We start from the raw sequence: 21,821 nt of genomic DNA on the forward strand, positions 1-21,821 counted from the left end.
GCGAATGACACAAAATGGGTGGGAAGGCAAGTTGTGAGGATGGCACAAAGAGTCTGCAGAAGGCTATAAACAGGTTAAGCGAGTGGGCAAAATATTGGCAGATGGAAAAATATGAGGTTATGCACATAAGGCAGCAAATATAAAAGTGCTGAATATTATTTAAGTGGAAAAGGACTACAAAAAGCTATGGCACAGAGGGATTTAGCAATCTTAGTATATAAATAACAAAAAGCTAGCATACAAGTCCAACAGGAAATAGGGAAAGCAAATGGATGTTGATCTTTGTTTCAAAGGGAGTGGAGAATAAAAACACAGAGATGTTGCTAAAAATACATGAGGCTTGAGTTGAATCATAGCTAGAATACAGTGAACAATTTGGTCCCATTATCCAAGGTAAGATATACTGGCTTTGGAGGCAGTCCAGAGAAGCTTTATCAGGCTGATCCTAAGTACAGGGAGAGCTGTAGAGGTTGGGATATTAAGTATACTCAAGGCTTGGGATAGAAAGATTTTTCATAAAGGAATCAAGGGTTATGGGGATGTGGAGTTAAAGCTTCTCTATCGGCCATGGTCTCAATGAATAGTGGAGCAGATTTGATGGGTTGAATGGCCTACTTCTGTTCTTATGTCTTAAGATCTTATGGAAATTGACAATCCACTATCATCTCCCAGCTACTGGTTTCATTGTGCAGACTGATAACTTGAGTGGGGAAGTGGATGGAATTGCCTCCTTAGGACTTTCCCAAGGTCTTCACCCTACCCCAGCTGTCTTCCCCCTTGTTTCTCTATTCCAACACTTGATCACCCGCATTGCTCCCACTTACCAGGACCTTAGAGACTCGGCACAGAGATGACATTGTCCAACTCTGGCACAGCAGGTCATGCTGTTGGTACTGGAGAACCACTGGCCTCTGACTGAGCAGCCACTCATTGAGATTGCTCTTGTTACTGAGCTGTTAACTAGCCAACTAGAGGCAGGCTCATCTCAGGGTTTTATTGATGGGGCAGTACCGTTCCATTCCACACTCTGTCCTCCCCCACACGTAAAATATCAAATCCCTTATTTCAGTGAATGTTTCTTGTCAGGCTTATTAAGCATGTCACAAAGGACTACAGCCTGTCATGCTTGGGGAGGTAATATTTAAAATCATTCCACAAAGATTATGCATCGTGTCCTTTCACTGTAATCTAGCTATATGATTCATTTTTGCTGATGGTGTGGGATCAGGCAAGGAACACCAAGCAGATGCTGGGGTGGCCAGATCAAGATGTTCCACTTTTACTGACAACTTTTACAATGGACGTGGAAGCTATGGAAACACAGGATAGTCCTAATCTCCTCGGAGCATTCATCCATTTTATATTCTTTTTGAAAAACATCAGTCTTGTGGAAGAGAACAGCAAAAGTAACATGTACATGGGATGTCTTTTATCAGTGCAGTCTGCGTAAGATTCTGAGCATCATAAGAGGAGACTGCATCACCAATGAGGATAGATGCAGAGGGTTGTTCAGAGGTGCCCCAGGACATCACGACGGAGATGTTGCCAGGGTGCATCCTTCAACTCTGGAGGTGTGTACTACCAGAGAGGCTGCAACAGAGGGTCAACACTAGATGAGCCCAGCCAAAAAAAACCTGGTGAATACACTTTCAGAGAATCTTCAAGAGTAGAATGTCACTTGGCCTGGATTGATAGAAAGCCTGATGAACCAGGTTCAATGTCAGAATTGTGTTACCCATTGCCATGCATGGGACTAGAGAATTCATCCCTAATTCAAAAAGATTGTGGAACATTGCACAATCAATACATCATGTCTGTTTTCTAGGAAACTTTTACTGACTGGCACAGTGATATTTCTGAACAAATACTGCCTGAACGCTAATGCAATCTGGGTGCAGCAGAGTGACGCCTCAAGTGATTCTGTATAACCATAGTTCTGTCAGTACTACAACCCTATGCAAAAAAATGTGACAGTGATAGGAAAGTCTGCACTTGGGAACACTACATACTCAACTTCTAAATGTTCCCTTTGAGTGGTTTTACTCTGATGTGACTATGTCATTTGAATAAAACCGATCAGCAATAGAAACCATAGGAACAGCTAAATCAAAAAGACTACAATCCATCTTGTTTCCACCCTGCTGGTTGTATGATACAATGATAATGGAATTATCGACTACTCATAATAATTAATCTCTGACAATTCATCGAGTAATTTTTGAGATCCCCCAGTGTTTACAGAAGCATATTCAGCAAACGCATCCATATTAAAAAGATGGGAGTGCAGAAAAATGACATAATTAGCCCAAACTGCTGCAGAGCTGGGATTGCGTGTTAGCATAAAAACTGTGTTCAGAACTTTCTACTCTGTTCTTTGATTTGTGACCTGCCAAATGCCGCTGGTAATTTAGCAAATCTGACACAGCACTTATTGCTCCAGAAAAATGCTCTGCACCTCACTGCATTCAGTTCTGCTGCATGTGGTGAAAACCTGCCCCTTTCTGCTGAAGGGGTGATGCAGTCCGAGAGGGTCATAAGAAACACCGAATTAGCAAAGTACTTAAAAGGAATGAGTTGCGGTATCAGGGAATACCAGGCTTCACCGCTGAATCACGTGGCTATTGCTGGTACAAAAGCTCCATTACAGATGTCTGCAGAGGCTGCTGCAAATATTCTTTTTCGGTGCATTTCACTTCTGTATATTTTTCTTTATTACTTTATAGGATTTTGTTGTCACTAGCAAGGCAAGCATTCGTTATCTAGCTGTGATTGCCCTTGAACCATGTAGCTTGCTAGACCACTTGAGGGGGCAGTTCAGTGCTAATCACATTGTTGCATCATTTGAAGTATCATTATACAGAATTCAGTATAACCAATGCTACATCAAACAGATGAATGGTGCATAGTCAACATCTCACCTATCAGGCATATTTTGAAATATGAGTCAAGATTAGAATGGTGCTGGAAAAGCACAGCAGGTCAGGCAGCATCCAAGGTGCAAGACAATCGATGTTTCAGGCAAAAGCCTTCATCAGTCCATTTTCAAATATTGACAGATCAGGGGAACTCAAATAGCAATATATTATGCAACAAATTTTGTTTTCTTCCTGATAAAGCCAATTTATTATTTATATTTTCAACAGAAGATAGTTACTCTTTATTTTTGAAAGAGTGTGTCAGACATGAGCAATCGGATGCTATTGTCTTTACAAATCTGGCATCAATGCATCGAAAGCTCTGCAAAAAAGTCAGAAGTAAAGACCATATCTCATTTAAAATCATCAGAATAGCTCATCATTGTACTTACACTCCACAAAGTAGGAACTTGGCTCAATTTTCCAAATGATCTGTCCTCGGTGTGAACCATTAACCCCACGATTCTTGTAGTCCAGAAAGTTTTCAGACAGAACTTCATCTGTGATGAAAAGGAAACATATAATTTGCAAAACGGTAATATAAGATTGAATATTACAATCACAATGTAGGCCCTACACAGCTGGATTAAGGAAAATCTGGGAATCATGGAAACTTCACATAGGGTATAAAAATAAGAATAAAATGACTGCAAAACCTAGCTGAGGGATTGACTAAATACAGGAAGCTATGAAAATGAAATCTGAACAGCTCGCTGCCGTAGATTGAACCACAAATCTAGAAATCAGTCTTAGAGACTTTACTGCCAATACACATTAACTTGATAGAACTGGTGTTGGGGAATTGTCTTGTTTTAAAGTCAGGTTTGACAAAGACCGGCAGGGCAGGAGCTCAGCCCATTTCCTCAATGTGTGCTAGTTAAAAGCTGCAGCATCCTTATTGCGCATTAACTGAAAAAAATACTTTGCTGATCGCCAGAAAGGTCTTACCATGATAAGCAATAACCAAACAACTTTCAACACTTGTCTCTTTGTAAGCTGGCAATAATTTATAATTGCTTTTCAATACTTTGAAATATTTCACATATTATAGACATTTCTAATCAACCTGTTCAAAGATGTTACAACTTGACCTAATGCTTCCTAGCCTAGAAGTAGGGACACTACCACTGCATCACAAGGGTCCCTAGGTTACACGTTATAAACCTTGTTTCCCCTCATACTGCTATGTCAGTGATTTTCTTCATTGTCCAATTCTATGAATGGCTGTCAACCTTCAGGATGAAGAGTCACTGAATTCAAAACATTAACTCTGCTTTTTTCCCACAGATGCTGCCAGACCTGCAGAGCTTCTCTAACAATTACTGCTTTTGAAGTCAATCTTCATGTCTTTGCACCATCAGTGACCAGTGATAAACTGCTCCATTTATCCTCAAAACTTCATCCTAATATATTTTCATTCATTCATGGGATGTGGGCATCAGGAAGCTTCATCCAACCTCCATCCTCACACTACTTAGAAAGCTCAGTGGTGTTTTTCCTTAATCCAGGGATTCCAAAGAACATTTAACGCATTCACCACCAACATTGTCTTCTTTATTTTTGTAATGCATGGCCTATTTACATAAGTGCACATGAGGCCTACATTTTTCTTATGAAGTCATACACTTGGGACCAATACGCTCTCTGCCTGATTGGGAACTTTTGGGTTATTGTGTTTGCGATTTGAGGAAATGTTGTTCACTGCTCCAATAACTCACTGAACATAATCTCAGGAATGCTTTCTCATCGTGATGAAACCACTGACATTCAGTAGCAGCAGTGCTTTCCAACTGTAAGATGCACCACAGAAACTCAGCAAGGCTCCTTCGCCAGCATCTTCCAAACCACTACCATCTTGAAGGACAAAGGCAGCAGATACACGGGAACACCTTCAAGTTGTTCTCAAGTTACACATCATCTTCAATTGGGTATGTATCGTCTTTCCTTCACTGTCACTAGATCAAAATCCTGGAAGTCCTCCCCTAAGAACACCTAAACCATGTGGACTGCAGCAGTTCGAGAAGGGCGTTCATGACCTTCTTCTCCAGGGCAATTAAGAATGGGCATTAAATGCTGCCACAAACAGTAAAGCCCAGATCCCATGAATGGATACATGAAAATATTATACAGCATTAACCTTACTAAGGATAGCTTGTGGATTTACTTTTTTAAACATTTTTAAAATGTGTTTGTTTCCAATAAGGCTGAATCTGATTCTTTCAAATGTGAGGCGCCAACTACAATGATGCCCATCCCAGCAAAAGTTACTCAGTCTTACGGACTGGGTGATATTAACTTGAAGCAGTATCAAATGGGCTTTCTTGAGATGGTGGGATATCCTTTTGTGAAGGTGGAGTCAGGTTGTAAGTTTAATAGTCAAATAGGAATCCAGTTCCTGGAAAGATGGTGTCAGGAACACACCAAAACTAAAACCATAAAAAAAGTCATACCTAAGATTCATTTTAGTCATGTGGAAGCCACGTTATTAGAGATAAGTGGATAAAATTATACTCAACAATTAGAAAATGTCTTTAGCTTTTTTCTTAAAAAGGTTATTTGCAGCCAGCGTTTTTCCAGTGATTTGCCTGTTGCTGATATATGAGAGGTATGCTGTAGATTACCCAGACATGACATAGGTTTTGAAGGACCGCCAATGTCACTTTTGAAATCTGAGTTCTCACTAACTGTATCAAATCTTTTGATGAATCAATCCTAATAGCCAAGTGGTATTGTGCACTTTGATTTCATAAAAGCCAATGATAAAGTACATAAAGGGCAGACAGCAAAGTTCTATCGGTTCTCGTTGCTGAACAGTGAAATGCTTGCATTTGCATGGCCAGAGATCAGCTAATAATGATAGCAGTCTTATGTGAAATTCACTTACTGGTAGAGTTCAGCATGTATAAGTGTTAAGTCTGTAGCTCTTTGTTATTTTTATCAATAATGTAGATATCAATAGTTTGAATCTTCAAGATACCCTTCAATTTATCCCTCAATACTGTGAGATACAATTGGACGGGTATACTCCAGGCATGTAGCATTACCCACTTCAGTTGGAAAGGCAGGAGAAGAATCTAAGAGGAAATTATGGCCAATGCCAGAATCTGTACTGATAACAACAAATGCTGGAGATCACAGCAAGTCAGGCAGCATCCATGGAGGCAGCCATCTAGACTCGAAATGTTAGCTTGCTCTCTCTCCATGGATGCTGCCTGACCCACTGTGATCTCCAGCATTTGTTGTTTTCAAAAGAATCTAAGGGTTCAGAAATCATTTGAAAGGCCACAAGCAATCTCATGAGGATACAATAAAAGTAAATGGGGCTTTAGAATTCATATTCAAAGGGACACAGACCTAAGTATATATGGTGGACAACCAGTTTTGCTATTTATCACCAGATTTGGCTTACTAATAGAATTAAATATTGTGTTCCACTTTCTTATATCAACATTGCATAAGCGTGACATTATCCATTTTGGCTAAAAGAATAAAAAAGCAACTTATTAGCTAAACAGAAAGAACTTTTAACATGCTTTAGTGCAGAAGGATCTAGCTGTCCTCATGCACGAATAGCAGAAAGCTAGTATGCAGGTAATAAGGAGGGAAATAAAATTATGGCATTTATTTCTAAAGGAATGGAGTATAAAAGCAGGAAAGTGTAGTTGCAACTGTACAAAGCACTGGTATGACAGCACCTGGAATACTGCATACTGCTTTTCTCCACTTACTTGAGGAAGAGTGTAATTGTATTGAAGATAGTTCCGAGAAAGTTCATTTATATTAATTCCACAGAGAAATGGTTTGTCTTATGAGGAGAGATTGCACAGTTAGGTTTATATTTGCTAGAGTGTAGAAGGATGAGAGGAGATCTAAGATACTAAAGAGGATTAACAAAGCAGACATAGAGTTGATGTTTCCCCTTGTGGGACAATCTAGAATGAAAGGTCATAGTTTAGCATAAGGGGTAGCAAATGTAAATCAGAGATATGGAGGAATTACTTCTATTAAAGGGCTGGGAATCTGTGGAATTCACTATCCTAGTGCAGTGGATGGTAGGACACTGAATAAGTTAAAGGAGAAGATATTCAGATCTTCACTTAGTAACGGGTGGAAGGGTTATGAGCAGGTTTGTGGAGTTGAGATAAAGATGAGATCATCTATGGTCGAATTAAATGGTGAAGCAGGCCCAAGGGGCTGACATGCCTAATCCTGCTCCTAGTTCTTATGTTTTCCCATTTCTCACTGTTCCAGGTTTGAATGAAATACAATGATAACCCTTGCTTCTGCTCTTAATGATAAACTACCTTTTTAAAATCCTTTTTCCCAGCTATATCAATCCTCAAATTCAATAAGAAGTACAATGTACGCAAGGATCACTCATTCACTGGCCTCTGATCCTCCCTTCGCCCACTCTGGATAAACCATCCCCAAGGGAATGATTTTTCAGTCACTAAGGTGACAAGATTAATGGATAGTGTAATTACTTAATTGAGAATGAGACCAAAAATCAATCAGATTCTGGCCATTGAGGGAAACGTTTGCAATTAAATTATCCCTCCTAGATGATAAGATGGGTTTCTTGCCCTTATTTACAGAAGTGATTTTAATCAACTTGCTCAGAGATGTTGTTGCACACCTCTGCAGCAAGTGCAAGTTGAACCCAGACCACCTGGGTCAGAGGTAGGAACACAACCACTGTGCAACAAGAGTCCTAAGAAGCCTATATACATGCATTGGCATCTCATGAATTATAAATACCGCTGGAATGGACTTACCCTTCCCAGTTAAATTTCTGCCCAATCAAGATGCTTGATGCTATAGAAAGTCCATTGTATAAAACAAGAATGTACCCATTGTCTTTGCTCTTCAGTCTCCTGGTCAAGTAAGTACAAAACTTTGACTGCTGCTCCCAAAAACTTTTCAAACCATCCTCACTTTCACTTTTGCTGTAACCTCTACAACTGTGAAGGCACCTCTTTGGAAACAAGGTCAGGGTGGAGTTTGGCATGCACCAGCCTCTCCTTCACAGTTGGCACTAGCTTTGGTGCACAGTCAGGCTATAGCTTTTGTCTCACTGTAATACAGAAGGCAAGCAAGTCAACTTATGGTTGAGAGGGACACTTTAGTGCAAAAGTCAAGGCAAGAGACTCAAGCTGCAAAAAGACTGAAGCATCAATATTGGGAAGGGGAGGGTATTCATGCCACTATAAGGCTTGGTACTATGCTAATATCAAAGATGGCATATGTACCCACAACTTATATGGCAAAAATTGTGCATGTACATTGAAGAGCACAGCGTTGTGTGAAAGAAAAAGGGTGGCATAATGCGTGGGATGAGGGTTGAATCCAGTCAGCCCGAGGGCCAGGCCATTTCTAGTGTGAGAGTTTAGCCACAGTCAGTGAAACAAGTGATCCAACAATCCAGAAACTAGCTGTTACCGTCAGAGGATTGGGTTATTATCAGTCCTGGAAGTTATCATACTGCAGATTCAATCTAGGGGAAGAACTCTAACCACAGTCCTACAAACTCTGTCTGGGGGTGGGCCATGGTCAATTAGGGAATAGGTTAGATATCATCCACAGACATTTAAGTTCTATTCATGGCATTATCTGAGCTGAAGGTAGGTCACCTAGGATTGGGACTGGTTGTATGTTCTATCTGAGAGCTTGTTCACAGTCATAGGAAACAATTAATATCGATGGGTGAGCAGATGATTTTGGGTGCTGCAGAGATGGGGGTGTGTTCAGGACAAGTCATCATCACTTTGGCCTTGACATGGGGAGAGTCAGCAATGGTATCAGCAGTCAGAGGTTCTGAGTAAAGTGGATAGCAGCATAAGATTGGCTGAACCAAAATGGAGAGATAGGTAGAGGAGAGTGACAGGTCATCAGGGAAACAGAGACCATGATATACTAGCAGAGGTGAAGAAAAAGGGATCTTTCTGACTTCATGGGCTACCTGCAGAGCCTGTAAGTCACTGCAATAAACACAAGCTCTTAAGCTCACAATATTGATCTGAAAAATCAACTGTTATATTCTGTTTGCTTTAACCTTGGAATTTTCCCTTTTATCATTTGAATTCTGCTTTGAGACATTCCCAGCATTATCACCTCAGTATAATGTACTTCCGTGGCTCTTGATTTCCCTGCTTTCTTACTGCTTTACAGTGTCAACTCACTACAGTGGCTATATTTGTTGTGAGTTTAAGGACTGCCTTTTTTACCTATAGCCTTCTCAGACATTTTCTGCACCTTTAATTGGAAGATTTTCTCTTCCCCAAGAAGGATTTTTAACTGTACTCACAGAACTCTGAGATATTCACTTCCTAACCAAACCTCGATCTGCTTGAGATCAATGGGATCTGTAACTACTTCTGAAACTTCCATAATCTGTATCTTCCCAATGGAATTGGAAATTACCAAGTGGGACAAATCTTTAAAAGCCTTTCTTCCCAGAGTGATCCTCACACACTCCAAAGTAAAGGCTATGCCCTGGAATAATACTGATTCTCTTTTGTTGGTCTTTCTCAGAGTTCATGCTGACTGCTTGCTTGTTCAAGTGCTTGCAGCTGCTGTATGAGTAGTTCTCAAAGTATAAAGTGGTCAGGAGGCCGGATTCAGCCCACCTTTCTCGAGAGGTGAGTCCAAACATGTCTGGACGGGTTGATTATAAAATATTTTGAAGTGGTAAAACTGTAAACTCACTCGGTCCTCTGTAAACTTCCTCTCCTGGGTCTGATGGAGTTTTCACCATTACACTTTTCGGGATTAAACACCAACTGCCCACCACTAATTGCCATTAGACATGATGGTTGGGAAGGATGGTGGCACCAATCCTCTTGCCTTGACAGGATTTCAGAACCAATTTGGCTTAAAGTGGTAGAGGAATAGCCTTTAGTGAGCGTTAACAAGGTGCTCTCATTTTAACAACATATAGTTTATAGGATGATGGCCATGAGGTACAAGTGGGGAAACAAGGACCACACCTTCACAATCCAGAGCTTTTTTTCCCAATTTCCTCACCAAGGGCTTATGGCAACATCAGATCGGATGGAGCTTAAAAACGTGTGCAGCGTTAACCCTTACAGAACCATTACCTTTACAACATTGTGGACTGAGACTGACTGATTCCCCTGTGTGTGAGATGACAGAGAAAAAATAGTGTCACTTACTCTTGCTGAGCACAGGAGGTCATCAGCTTTCTTATGGCACAGCCTGATATCCTTTTGCAGGCCAGTAATACTGGCCCATGTTGGATGGGTCTGATGGGATAACCTCCTGTTGCTGTACTCCAGGAACAGGATAGACCTTCTCTCTAGTGAGGCAAACGTGAGGACTGCAGATGCTGGAGATCAGAATGAGCCCTCATTCCTGATGAACGGCTTTTGCCCGAACCGTCAATTTTCCTGCTTCTCAGAAGCTGCCTGACCTGCTGTGCTTTTCCAGCACCACTCTAATCTTGGCACTTCTTTCTAGTGACCCTACCCAGCAATATCTGCAAGGCAGCGTGGGTAAACCTGGGAGTGTGTTTTGACTCGTTGGAAGGCATTTCTGGGTTTCTGGAGGGGATTGGGTGGGGTGGGAATCTGTTTGCTGTTGGTAGGAGTGGGAAGCCCACCACATGTTCCTGGAAAATTCCTGGATTACAGCCAGAGGAGTAGTATCTAGTTGGCCTTTAAATACAGCATCAGTTATTCAACTCAGACATCACCTCCCTTGTGATGATGAGCTGGGAAGCATGTGATCACATGAGATAGATGATGCTAAGATATGATGCTAAGACACTGTTACCATACTTTAAATTCAAAAGGATCCACAGCACCCTCCCAATCCCCACTCAAACCCTAAATAGGACACCTAACCCATAATACACTCTGGTTATAAATCACTGCAGGTACTTTATGTATTGCCTTTGTATTCTTGGGGAGGCACTGCAGCTGTTCGGTTGTAAACATCCATTCCGATGTTGCTTCCAATTCTTTTCTGAGTCTCAGAGGAGGACATTTCTGGATGTTGCAATGGATTTTCCTACTGCTGCTGTTCAATGATTACAGCAGCCGATTGCCAAAAATAGGGGAGTACATTTGTGTACCACTGCAGTTTTCGGTAGTGAGACCAATAGCCTGAGCAGCATCTTCAATTTAATAGTAATTAGAGGGAAAGCTGGTCTTGCACATTATAGGTAGGTTGAGTTGGTTTAAAGAGGATATGATCAGAGTGCAGGAAATGGGAAGGGGTGTAATCCAAGGATCTATTCTGGATTCTCATCAGGTATTCATTCATGATTGGATATGGAATGAAAAGTTGTATATTTGTAATAATACCAAATTAGGAGGCACAGTAAATGATATCGATGCAAGCAGGAATATGCAGAAAGACATAGGCAGAAATGTGAATGGACACAACAATGACTCATGGAGTTCAATGTGGGCAAATGAGAGCTCATTCATTTTGAAGGCAATTAAAAATAAATCTAAATACTGTCTGAATTATAAGGAACTAGGAACTGCCGAGGAGCAAAGTAATTTGGGTGTCCAAGTACATAAATCACATTTTTTAATACAATAATGAAGACATGGGAGGCAGTGACTGAACAGCGTTTATTGAGTATAAATGTTGGCAAGTCCTGTTGTAGCTCTATAAGATTTTAGTTAGGCCATATTTGAAATGCTGCATGCAGATATGGTCACCACACTTTAGGAAGGATGTGGAGGCTTTGGAGAGGGTGCAAAAGAGATTTACCAGGATGTTGCCTGCATTGGAGTGTGTTTTCACAAGAGTGTCAGAGGCTGAGGGGTGACCTGATTGAAGTAGCTAAAGTTATGAGAGGAATGGATAGTCACTCTTTTTCTCAGCATGGAAATGCCAAATACCAATGGGCATAGTTTTAGCATGAGAGGGGAAAAGTTTAAAAGCAGATATGTGAGGAAAGTTTTTTTTTAAACATTGAGGGTGGAACTCATTGCCTGAGAGGTGGTAGAAACAGATACATTAGCGAAGTCTAAGAGACATTTAGACAGACACATGAACAGGCAAGGAATAGAGGGATACAGGCCACGTGCAGGCAAATGGGATTAAATTACAATTGCATCATGGTCAGCACAGACATGGTGCGTCAAAGGGCCTGTTCTTATGCTGTACTGATCAATGTTCTATGTTATTGCCCATCCCCAGTTACCCTTGAGAAGGTAGTGGTGAGCTAAACTATTGCAATCCATTTGCTGTGGTTTGATCCACGATGCTATTAGAGAGATAATACCTAGATTTTGGCTCAGTGTCAGTGAAAGAACGGCGATATATTTCCCAGTCTGGAAGGTGAGTGGCTGGGAGGGAAACTTGCAGGTGGTGATGGTGTTCCCATATATGTGTTGCCTTGTCCTCCTAGATGGAAGTGGTCATGAATTTAGTAAGTGCTGCTTAAGGAAATTTGGTGAAGTTCTGCGGTGCATCTTGTAGATAGTACACATTGCTGCTACTCAATATCAGTGGTGGAGGATGTGGCACCAATCAAGCAGGCTGCTTTGCCCTGGATGGTGTCAAGCTCCTTAAGTGTTATTGGAGCTAGACTCATCCAGGCAAGTGGGGAGTATTCCATCACACTCCTAACTTGTGCTTTGTTGATGGTGGACAGGCTCTGGAGAGTCAGGAGGTCAGTTATTTGCCATAGTATTCCTAACCTCTGACTTATTGTTACAGACACTATTTATTTATCCACAGGAAAAACAACACTCAAAAGGTCAGTTGAAATGCTGACTTTTATCAAAGTGTCTGAATTAGAGTGGATGAGGTTATGTTTCAGTTGCTTAGATCTTGACTGGACCCCATCCAGAATATTGCATTCAGTTTTGGTCCTGTAACTCGGTAAGGATATAATAGCCATGAAGAGAAGCACAGGTTTGTTAGACTAATACCAGTGTTCCTCATGTTCTGTCATTACTTACTGAATTACAGCAAAGTGCCATGAATTCTTTGATGACAGTAGGGAAAGGGGATAGGCCCTGGGTCCAGTTCAGTTGGAACAAGGATTGAAGCATGTGCTGTTGGCCAGGCCCTAGGACAAGGACAGGCCTGCAGTGCAAAAATCAGGGAGGATATTAAGACCACCAAGCCATCCAGCACCATACAGGAAGTAATTGGTTTCCTGACTATCCCATTGTCACTCATTTTACCTGAAAATAAAGAGATTGTTTAGAACAAACTTATAAACTTCATATTTATAATAATATCTTCTGCAGACTTAAGTAGACTGTGCTGGTGGGAAACGCACTGGACAAATATTTATGTCCATGGAAGTGGCTCTGTTTTTAGGAGTGGAAAATTAAAAACCGAAAAAGAACCAAGTTCAACATTCAAAAGAACATTCAGTTTTGCATGCCACAATGTGGATTGTAACAGATTGGAAATTCTTCTGACTGTAAGTTTGAGGAGGCTGGCAAGAAGATCATGCTGCTAATGTGCAGTGTTGTTTTCTGATCCTTTCTAAGGGCTTTCTGAAGTCTCACATTCTGGGGAAACTTTCAACATCAACATTCAGACGTGAAAATGTCTTACTTGACTCAAAAGGTTAACTCCAATTCTCTTTCCATAGATTCTGCCAGATCTGCTGAGTTCTTCCAGCTCTTTCTGCTTTTGTTCTGGATTTCCAACATTCACAGTACTTTGCTTTTATTTTCCTGAGTAAATGCTGCCTGGTAAGTAACTGATACCCTAAACAACAGAAACAATTCCCCTTCCAACTTTTTAACACAACGACAAATGCCACACTGCAACTATTTTGTATATCTCTCTTTCTACTGAATAGCTGTTCTCAAAAAGACTCAACATCAATCTCAGTTTCCAATGGCTATGCTTCTCCACATTGCTCAGAGACACAACATCAAGTGACCAGGGCGGCACGGTGGCACAGTGGTTAGCACTGCTGCCTCACAGCGCCAGAGACCTGGGTTCAATTCCCGCCTCAGGCGACTGACTGTGTGGAGTTTGCATGTTCTCCCCATGTCTGCGTGGGTTTCCTCCGGGTGCTCCGGTTTCCTCCCACAGTCCAAAAGATGTGCGGGTCAGGTGAATTGGCCATGCTAAATTGCCCATAGTGTTAGGTAAGGGGTAAATGTAGGGGTATAGGTGGGTTGCGCTTCGGCGGGTCGGTGTGGACTTGTTGGGCCGAAGGGCCTGTTTCCACACTGTAAGTCTAATCTAATCTGACCACCAAAAGTTGCTTCTCTCAGTTTTCAGAGAAGTCCTGAACTAAATAGATTATGAAGAAATGGTGGTGTAGCAGTACAATCCCTGGACTAATGATTCAGAAACCCAGGGTAAAGAAGTGAGGACATAGATGTTCAAGTACCTCAATAGCAGTTGGTGAAATTTGAATTTAATAAAAATATGAAATTAAAAGCTAGTTCAATAGTAACCGCATAACCATTTGTAATTGTCATAAAAACCTATCTGCTTCACTAATGTCCTTTAAGAAAATAAATTTGGCGTCCTTACTCAGTCTGGTTTATATGTGATTTCAGACTGGGTGACTCTTTACTGCCCTCGCAACTAGCCTAGCAAGCCAGTCAATTTCAAGGGACAATTATGTTTGTGCAAAACATGTGGGCCGAGTCAGCAGCACCAACATTAATAAAAAGGCCTGTTTTCACAAATCGTTCCCCCCTCCCCTGTAACACCCGCCAGCTCCAAGGCCTACCGAGATGAATCTTCTGGATTCTGCAGATTGCCGTAGGACACATCTATTTGATCAGAGATTGCCTTCTCCCTTGCATTCTGCCTGGTGTCCCCAGAAAAGAGACGCTCTAAAGAACACACTAGCTTTGGCTTTTCACCTTTCTGTCTGAAATCTCGGAGAAAAGTCTGCCCACAGGCAGCACCAGCTGCTCTTGCTTTTGTTTCAGGACAGCACATTTTGCACCTTGCTCATTGCAACACTTCATAACCTCTCAGTTCCCAATGGTAATAAGTCAGCTGGCCAGTTGCCTGACAGAATGCATGCAAGATTACATGAATCTCATCATCACTCATTTTACTTGAGATTAAAGAGGCCGTTTAGAACAAACTTATAAACTTCACATTTTTTAATAGTATCTTCTGCAGACTTGAGTAAAATGAGCTGGTGGGAAATATAGTGGAGGAATACTTATATCCATGAAAGTGGCTCTGTTTTTAAAGGGAGGAAAAATAAAGCATAAGAAAGAAGAAACCTTTTAGAGTAAATTCAACATTCAGCTCTGGGTGCCACAAAGTGGGTAGTAACAGATCAAATGCCCATCATCTACTATTGCTGTCAACACTACACCATTATCAATGTTGAAATTTACCCAGTCCTTGTCTGCATCATGGTACTTTAGGCAAAAGTGAGTATTCAGCGTGCAGGATTTTATACTCAATAAATACATTTAAGATGTAAGTGAATCAAGTTCTTAATTGTCTAGTCTTTTCTCAATTGGTTTGGCAGTGCCCATTAAGCACTGCAGTACTGAGTGCACATCTCCTTGAAGAGACCAGCCTGTAGTATTCTATCAGTAAAACATTGCTGCCATTTCTCGGCAGAATGTCCATTTATTTTCATTTGATCATGCCAAAATGCTTGACCATAAAAATATCTCAGACCTACCTGCTAAGAGTGATGAATTTTCGTACAAGCTTTACTATCACTGTGAACATTTGAGCTGAATTACTTTATGTCTTTCACATGAATAATATTGATGCTATAATTTTCAAATTACAGCAATATAAATATGAACATTAGCTACTTACAATGGTTAGTTATACATTGAATTAAAAACATTTTGTGATAGTTTAGATTTCGTAAGGATATCTGGCCCCCTATTTATCTGCCACATTTTGACATTGTTATTTATATAAATGTAGATTCTTGTCTCATGTTGGGACTGTTCTTTATTGACAATGGAGGAGTAAATCACAGCACTAGAGGTAGACGTGGACTCAGAAGCGGTCCCCCAGCTAGAAAAACTACTAGGAAGAAACTAGAAATGGCATGAAAATAGGTCAAGATTAGAGTGGTGCTGGAAAAGTACAATAGGTAAGGCAGCATCCGAGGAGCAGGGAAATCAACGTTTTGGGCAAAAGGCCTTCATCTAGAAGGTTCCTGATGAAGGGTTTTTGCCTGAAATGTCAATTTTCCTGCTCTTCAGATGCTGCCTGACCTGCTGTGCCTTTCCAGCACCACTTTAATCTTAACTCTAATCTCCAGCATCTGCAGTACCCACTTCCACCTGACATGAAAACCAACAAACCATGTATGAACATTCTGATATTCATTATGCTCTTTGGGGATGAACAAATGGAGGTGGGACTTTAAAAAATGGCCACCAACTAACCAGCTAGGGCTTTCGCTTTGGTATCCATCCTTAGTCATTTTCATGAAGACAGGAGAGGGATTCGGCCTAGCAACTGCCCAGTCTTATGAATGAGGTTGTCGCTAGTGCTGTGACCACATGGAAGCCCTAACACAGCTAAGAATTTTTAAAATAAGCTTCATGGACACCAATCATTAACAGCTTACCACTACCAGTTAGTACTTCACTCAAGTTTAATCTCCTCCAAATGAGGTCCCTGAAAGCATTGCACTGGACATTTCAGGGACAATTCAGAGGGTTTACAGCAACAACCTGCTTGTCTGAAAGATCTAGGCTACTTACAGTGTGACAAGTTTCTACAGATAGGTGCAGACCTAAGAATTTATGTGGAGAACACTGACAGGATATTCATGAAAATGGCAGTTCTTTAGTCCTCTCACATACACACACGCACATGAACACACATATTTATATAATTGTGAATGTCATCAAGCTGCAACTCTCCAATCATTCACATTGTCAGGCCTCTCTGTCATCAAACCTGAAATGTGAATTGCTGAGCACTGCATTCAAGAGTTCTTTAGGGCACACAGAAGATAATTAAATTTGTTTTAAGTGGTTGCTCCTTGTCATTCCATTATTTGATGATACTGTTTTGATTTTTTTGATCAAAACTAAACAAAAGTACAAAGTTTGGAGTGTTCACACAACAGAAGCCAAATGTATTTTCAAAAACAGACCAAAGCTACAAGGCATTTTCAAAATCACCACTTCCAAAAATAATTTCTTGTATTTGGAACATGGCAGCAGGAGCAAATCACTGAGCTGGGTTGGGTCTGGGGTGGAAGGGGTTAAGTTCCAAGGGTTTGCTGGTTTGAGTTGAGTCTGGAGATGTACAGTTTGACAGAATGGGGAAGGAGAGGGTGGGGAAAAGTGGGGAGGGTCCAGAGTCTGAAATCTGGAACAGTTGAGTTACTGTTTTGCTGCTGCAAATATTTGAATGAACAAATGCAATGCTTTCTTAATACAGTCATGCGAAAGATCTGCTGTAATTCAATTAATAGAGTAAATGTTTTACATTTATCCTCACAATGTACATAACAAATTAATTTTTACTTGGTGTCAATGTTTTCTGTGTTTAATAATGACATTATACAGTAAATACAGAATAATAAATGAAAGCATAACATAATAATTTTAATGTCTTTTTTGAAGGTTACTATATATCATTCTGACACAAATAAGTTTAATGTAAAACAAATTCTTAGAGATTTAAACATAATTTTTTGCATAATTCTGCAATGCAAATGTACAAATAATATTACAACAACCCTTTTGGATACACTGTTTGAAAATGTCTCTGCTATTCACAGCAATATTTCAGTCAGCCGCCTTCATTTTTCTGCAATACATTACTTCTGAACACTCAGATAAGAAAGTGTTCTAAATAAAATATGAGACTGCATTTTGTTCCAGCAACTAGCAGGAGATTGCTTCTCCAGGGGGTTGGCTCAATGCTATTAACTGGCCACTGTCAGGTCTCTAATACAAGCAAACCCTCAGTGGGGTGGAAAACCCACCTCTGAGAGCTGCCAGTCAGTCAGATTCTAGCATCTCTCCACTGCCAGCAGAATCACTAGGTGGAATGGCTGGTGTTAACAATACACAGAGGCTGAGCCTGAGGACCGATATTGCATGCCAGGTCCAGGAGAGGGAATGGGGGATAGTGGAGGTCACCAGAGGGGAGAGCAGTGTTATCAGACAAAAGGTGAAACAGGATGGTGGTACAGACTCAATGGGCCAAAGGGCCTCTTCTGTACTGTATATTTCTGTGGATGGCTTTCAGAGTTCTCTCTCCCAATGCTGGGACTTGCAATTGTGCAAGCATTATTGTCAATGCAGGAGCCCTGCCGCCCCCCACCCCCACAACAAAGAAGTTCTGACTTGAGATTATGGGTGGCCCAGGAGAACGATTCCCCTCCCATTTAATCCCTGACCCATCAAAAAAGTCAAGTGCATTCAAAGATAATTGATCTTAAGTGACTCATTAATGAACGTAACACCTTTCCAGCAACTGCTGAGCAAGATTCCTATCTGGCCTTTCCAATTCTCAATTTAACTGGGGCCAATTTTCCCAAAGTCAGGAAATCTAATGGAAGGTCTCCCATCCAGTTCTCCCAACACCTTCATTCCCCTACCAACAAACCCATCCAGCCAGCTGCAGTAAATACAGTCCTAAATAGCTTTATCTCCAAGGATAAGAAACGGTTTAGTGAAAAACAGAACTCAAATCACATTTGCCATTCTTGGTTCTATATTATGGGTCAGCTTTCAGCTGCGAACAACTTCCCTTTGGCCATGGCAATCAGAAATATTTTATATGGAAACCAAAGGAGTGAAATATTCAGCACTTCAAGGTCAGGAAGCAATAGAGTAAACTACAGATGAAGGACTTATGCCCAAAATGTCAATTCTCCTGCTCCTCAGATGCTGCCTGACCTGCTGTGCTCTTCCATCACCACACTTTCCGACTCTGATCTCCAGCATCTGCAGTCCTCACTTTCTCCTAGAATACAGAGCACCAAGAGAGAAGCTAGTGTTTAAAACCAAACCCAGAACTGTTCTTTACAGAAAGCATGCAAGGCACCACCATCACCATCCCTGGATATGTCCTGCCCCACCAGCAAGACAGACCCTGCAGAGGTGGTGACATTCTGGTATATATCAGTAAGGAGGTAGTTGTTCTAGACGCCCTGTACTTTGATTCTAGAGCCCTTGATGCCTCATGGAATCAGGTCAGATGTGGGCATGGAAACCTCCTGCCAATACAACCTACTGACCCCAATCCTTGTTGATTAATCAGTGCTCCTCCGTATTGAACACCACTTGGTGGAAGTACGGAAAGTGGTAAAGATATAGAATTCACTCAGGGTAAAGAACCTCAATGATGAGATGCAATGCAATAACTTGCCCAAGATCCTTAGACAGTACTTTCCAAACCCACAGCCACTTCCACCAAGAAGGGTGAGGGCAGCTAAAACATGAGAATGCTACCACCTGCAAGTTCCTCTCTAAGCCATTCACCATCTTCACTTGGAAATATATTGCTATTCCTTCACTGTCATTGGGTCAAAGTCCTGAAATTCCTTCCCTAATGGCATGGTAAGTCTAATTACAGCACATGTACTGCAGCCGTTCAAGAAGATGACTCACTACCACCTTCTTAAGGTCAACTAGAGATGAGTAATAAATGTTGACCAGCATCCCATAACTGAATAAAAATAAACTTAAATTCCTTAGATATTAATCATTTTCCAAAATTCCCTAGATCCCAGCAGATTTGAAAAGTAAATGTAATGCTTTTTTTCATGAAATGTGGGAGATAGAAAGCAGAAACTATTGGCAGTTAACCTAACGCCTGTCTTTATGAAATTGCTAGAATCCATTATAAGGCAAGTTATAGAGACATAGAGATGTACAGCACAGACACAGACCTATCGGTCCAATTCATCCATGCCGACCAAATATCCGAGCCCAATCTAGTCCCACCTGCTAGCAGCTGGCCCATATCCCTCCAAACCCTTCCTATTCATATACCCATCCAGATGCCTTTTAAATGTTGCAATTGTACCAGCCTCCACTACTTCCTCTGGCAACCCATTCCACACACAACCACCCTCTGTGTGAAAAAGTTGCCCCTTAGGTCTCTTTTATATCTTTCCCCTCTCACCCTAATCCTATGCCCTCTAGTTCTGGACTTCCACAGACCAGGGAAAAGATCTTATTTATCAATCTTTGAATCATATCATATTGTGTATTATTCAATGTTTTTGTAAACATATGTCAAATGGAAAGCCAGAAAACAATCAGTGATGTGATCAAAACAAGGCCTTGTTTATTATTTTCAGCCAGTTTGTCATCTGGTTTGATCTAAGTTATGTTCATACAAGGCATTTGGATATTTTGTGCTGGATTAATATTTGAAATAATTTAAGGATCAATAACTACAACCACTGCACATAATTAATAGATCAAGTCTCCAGGTAAGCAATCAATGATTGGAAAACACCTTACCTACAAGATACATTCCAATCCAGTCCCCAGCATCTACCTCCTCTTTGATGTCCCAACAGATGATGAGGTCCTGGGACTGGCCAATGGTATATCGTGAGCTGCTGACCATCAAGGTGGAACGACTCCCTGAATTCACCAGGTTTGTGTCACTGTTTGCTCTTGGGATGGTGACAGCCATGTTGCGGAATTGCTCCGGGTTATAGCTGTACCTGAGGGGATCTTTACATCGACGGCGATTCTGAGAGTTTCTGGAAGGTGATGCCATGGCTGCCAGACCCAGAAACCTATTCTGGTACAAATTCTGAAATAATACAATTGGATTTTTTTATTAGCAGGTCAAAATTCTAGTTCCAGTTGTCAGATTAATTAATGATAACTACTGTTATGAATAAATGAATAATGATAGAATGAGGACCAATATGTTTATCAAATACATTCTGCAAATGTACTTCAGTCATGATGATCAGCATTTGTATAATATCCCCAACTGTCATGTTAAGTATTAATGAATATTCATTATAAAATGGAAGCTCAGCACTCATGAGGTACAATGGAATTAAGCAGCATGCTGCTGTAAGCATTTTCTCCTCACTAAAAAGATTTTATACTGAAGATCTTCACCTAAAGTACAGAAAGACAAAGAATAGAAAAATCATTCAAAACTGTGTTTATAAGAAAATGTACTAATTTCACACTTTTTACATGCTTAATAGAGAAGATAGCTTGTCTCAGAAAGTATTTTAAAATGTATTCACTAACAACTTTCAATATCCACCACACTGTTGTTAGAGAAGTGCATGTTATCATACATTCTGACTTGCCTTCTACTGTAGTACCTCCAATCTATCCTCTTGAACAATGTTGTCTACTTTAAATAACTTTAACAGCTATCATACATAACTCAGAAACTGGTACAAGAGATACGTATTATCCATCCTAAAGGAAAACCTCAAGTGTAATGAAAGATTTCTTGACTTCAAAGGTTAGTAATCAATTGTGTCTTAATTAGTTATTTTTATTTCATCTTTCTGAAGATTTTACAAAGGAATTTTTTGTTATTAAGCTGGAGGACCTATGATTTTTCAGAATTTTTAATTACTTCTCATTGCACAATCTTCTTAAAAGACTGTCAAAGGACATGTTGGCTCACACAATCTACAGCTTCCCTCCTATATAAGCCACAATTAAAATTGACGCTGATAGGGGACATCAGGTAATTTAGCAGCTGTCCTGCTTCAAAATACTGAACATGAAGTGCACATTAATAGCCAAAAATTCACACTGACATTTCACAGCTTTTGTCAGAGTTTTAAGGAGAGAAATCATTTCTGATGCCTCAAGGCATGTTAATTGACTGCCAGTGAGTCTCTCTCAAGAGGCAGCTAGGCAGCTGAGTTGATTTGAACTAAAGGGCTGACCATGAATATGTCTCTTAGTCCTTTCTGCCAGATTTAGTTTATTGTAATGGAGGCATCATAGATTCAGACAGAGCAAAAACTACAATATGGCT

The 21,821-nt window shown here is 40.7% G+C and overlaps 1 protein-coding gene across 1 annotated transcript in view; it reads right to left on the reverse strand.

Annotated features, from left to right (window-relative positions):
• The window catches only part of LOC132816077 (E3 ubiquitin-protein ligase HECW1-like), a 356,118-nt gene extending 335,506 nt beyond the window's left edge, over window positions 1-20,612 (reverse strand). Inside the window, exons 1-2 of the mRNA XM_060825506.1 lie at window positions 20,312-20,612; window positions 3,308-3,415 (exon numbers count right to left, since the gene is read on the reverse strand). Of these exons, the coding sequence (XP_060681489.1) occupies window positions 3,308-3,415; window positions 20,312-20,576 (373 nt within the window). The 5' untranslated portion in view covers window positions 20,577-20,612. The remainder of the gene's footprint in view (window positions 1-3,307; window positions 3,416-20,311) is intronic.
• Window positions 20,613-21,821: the final 1,209 nt, after the last annotated feature.

This window comes from Hemiscyllium ocellatum, chromosome 5, assembly GCF_020745735.1.
Source record: "Hemiscyllium ocellatum isolate sHemOce1 chromosome 5, sHemOce1.pat.X.cur, whole genome shotgun sequence".
Classification (NCBI taxonomy): domain Eukaryota; kingdom Metazoa; phylum Chordata; class Chondrichthyes; order Orectolobiformes; family Hemiscylliidae; genus Hemiscyllium; species Hemiscyllium ocellatum.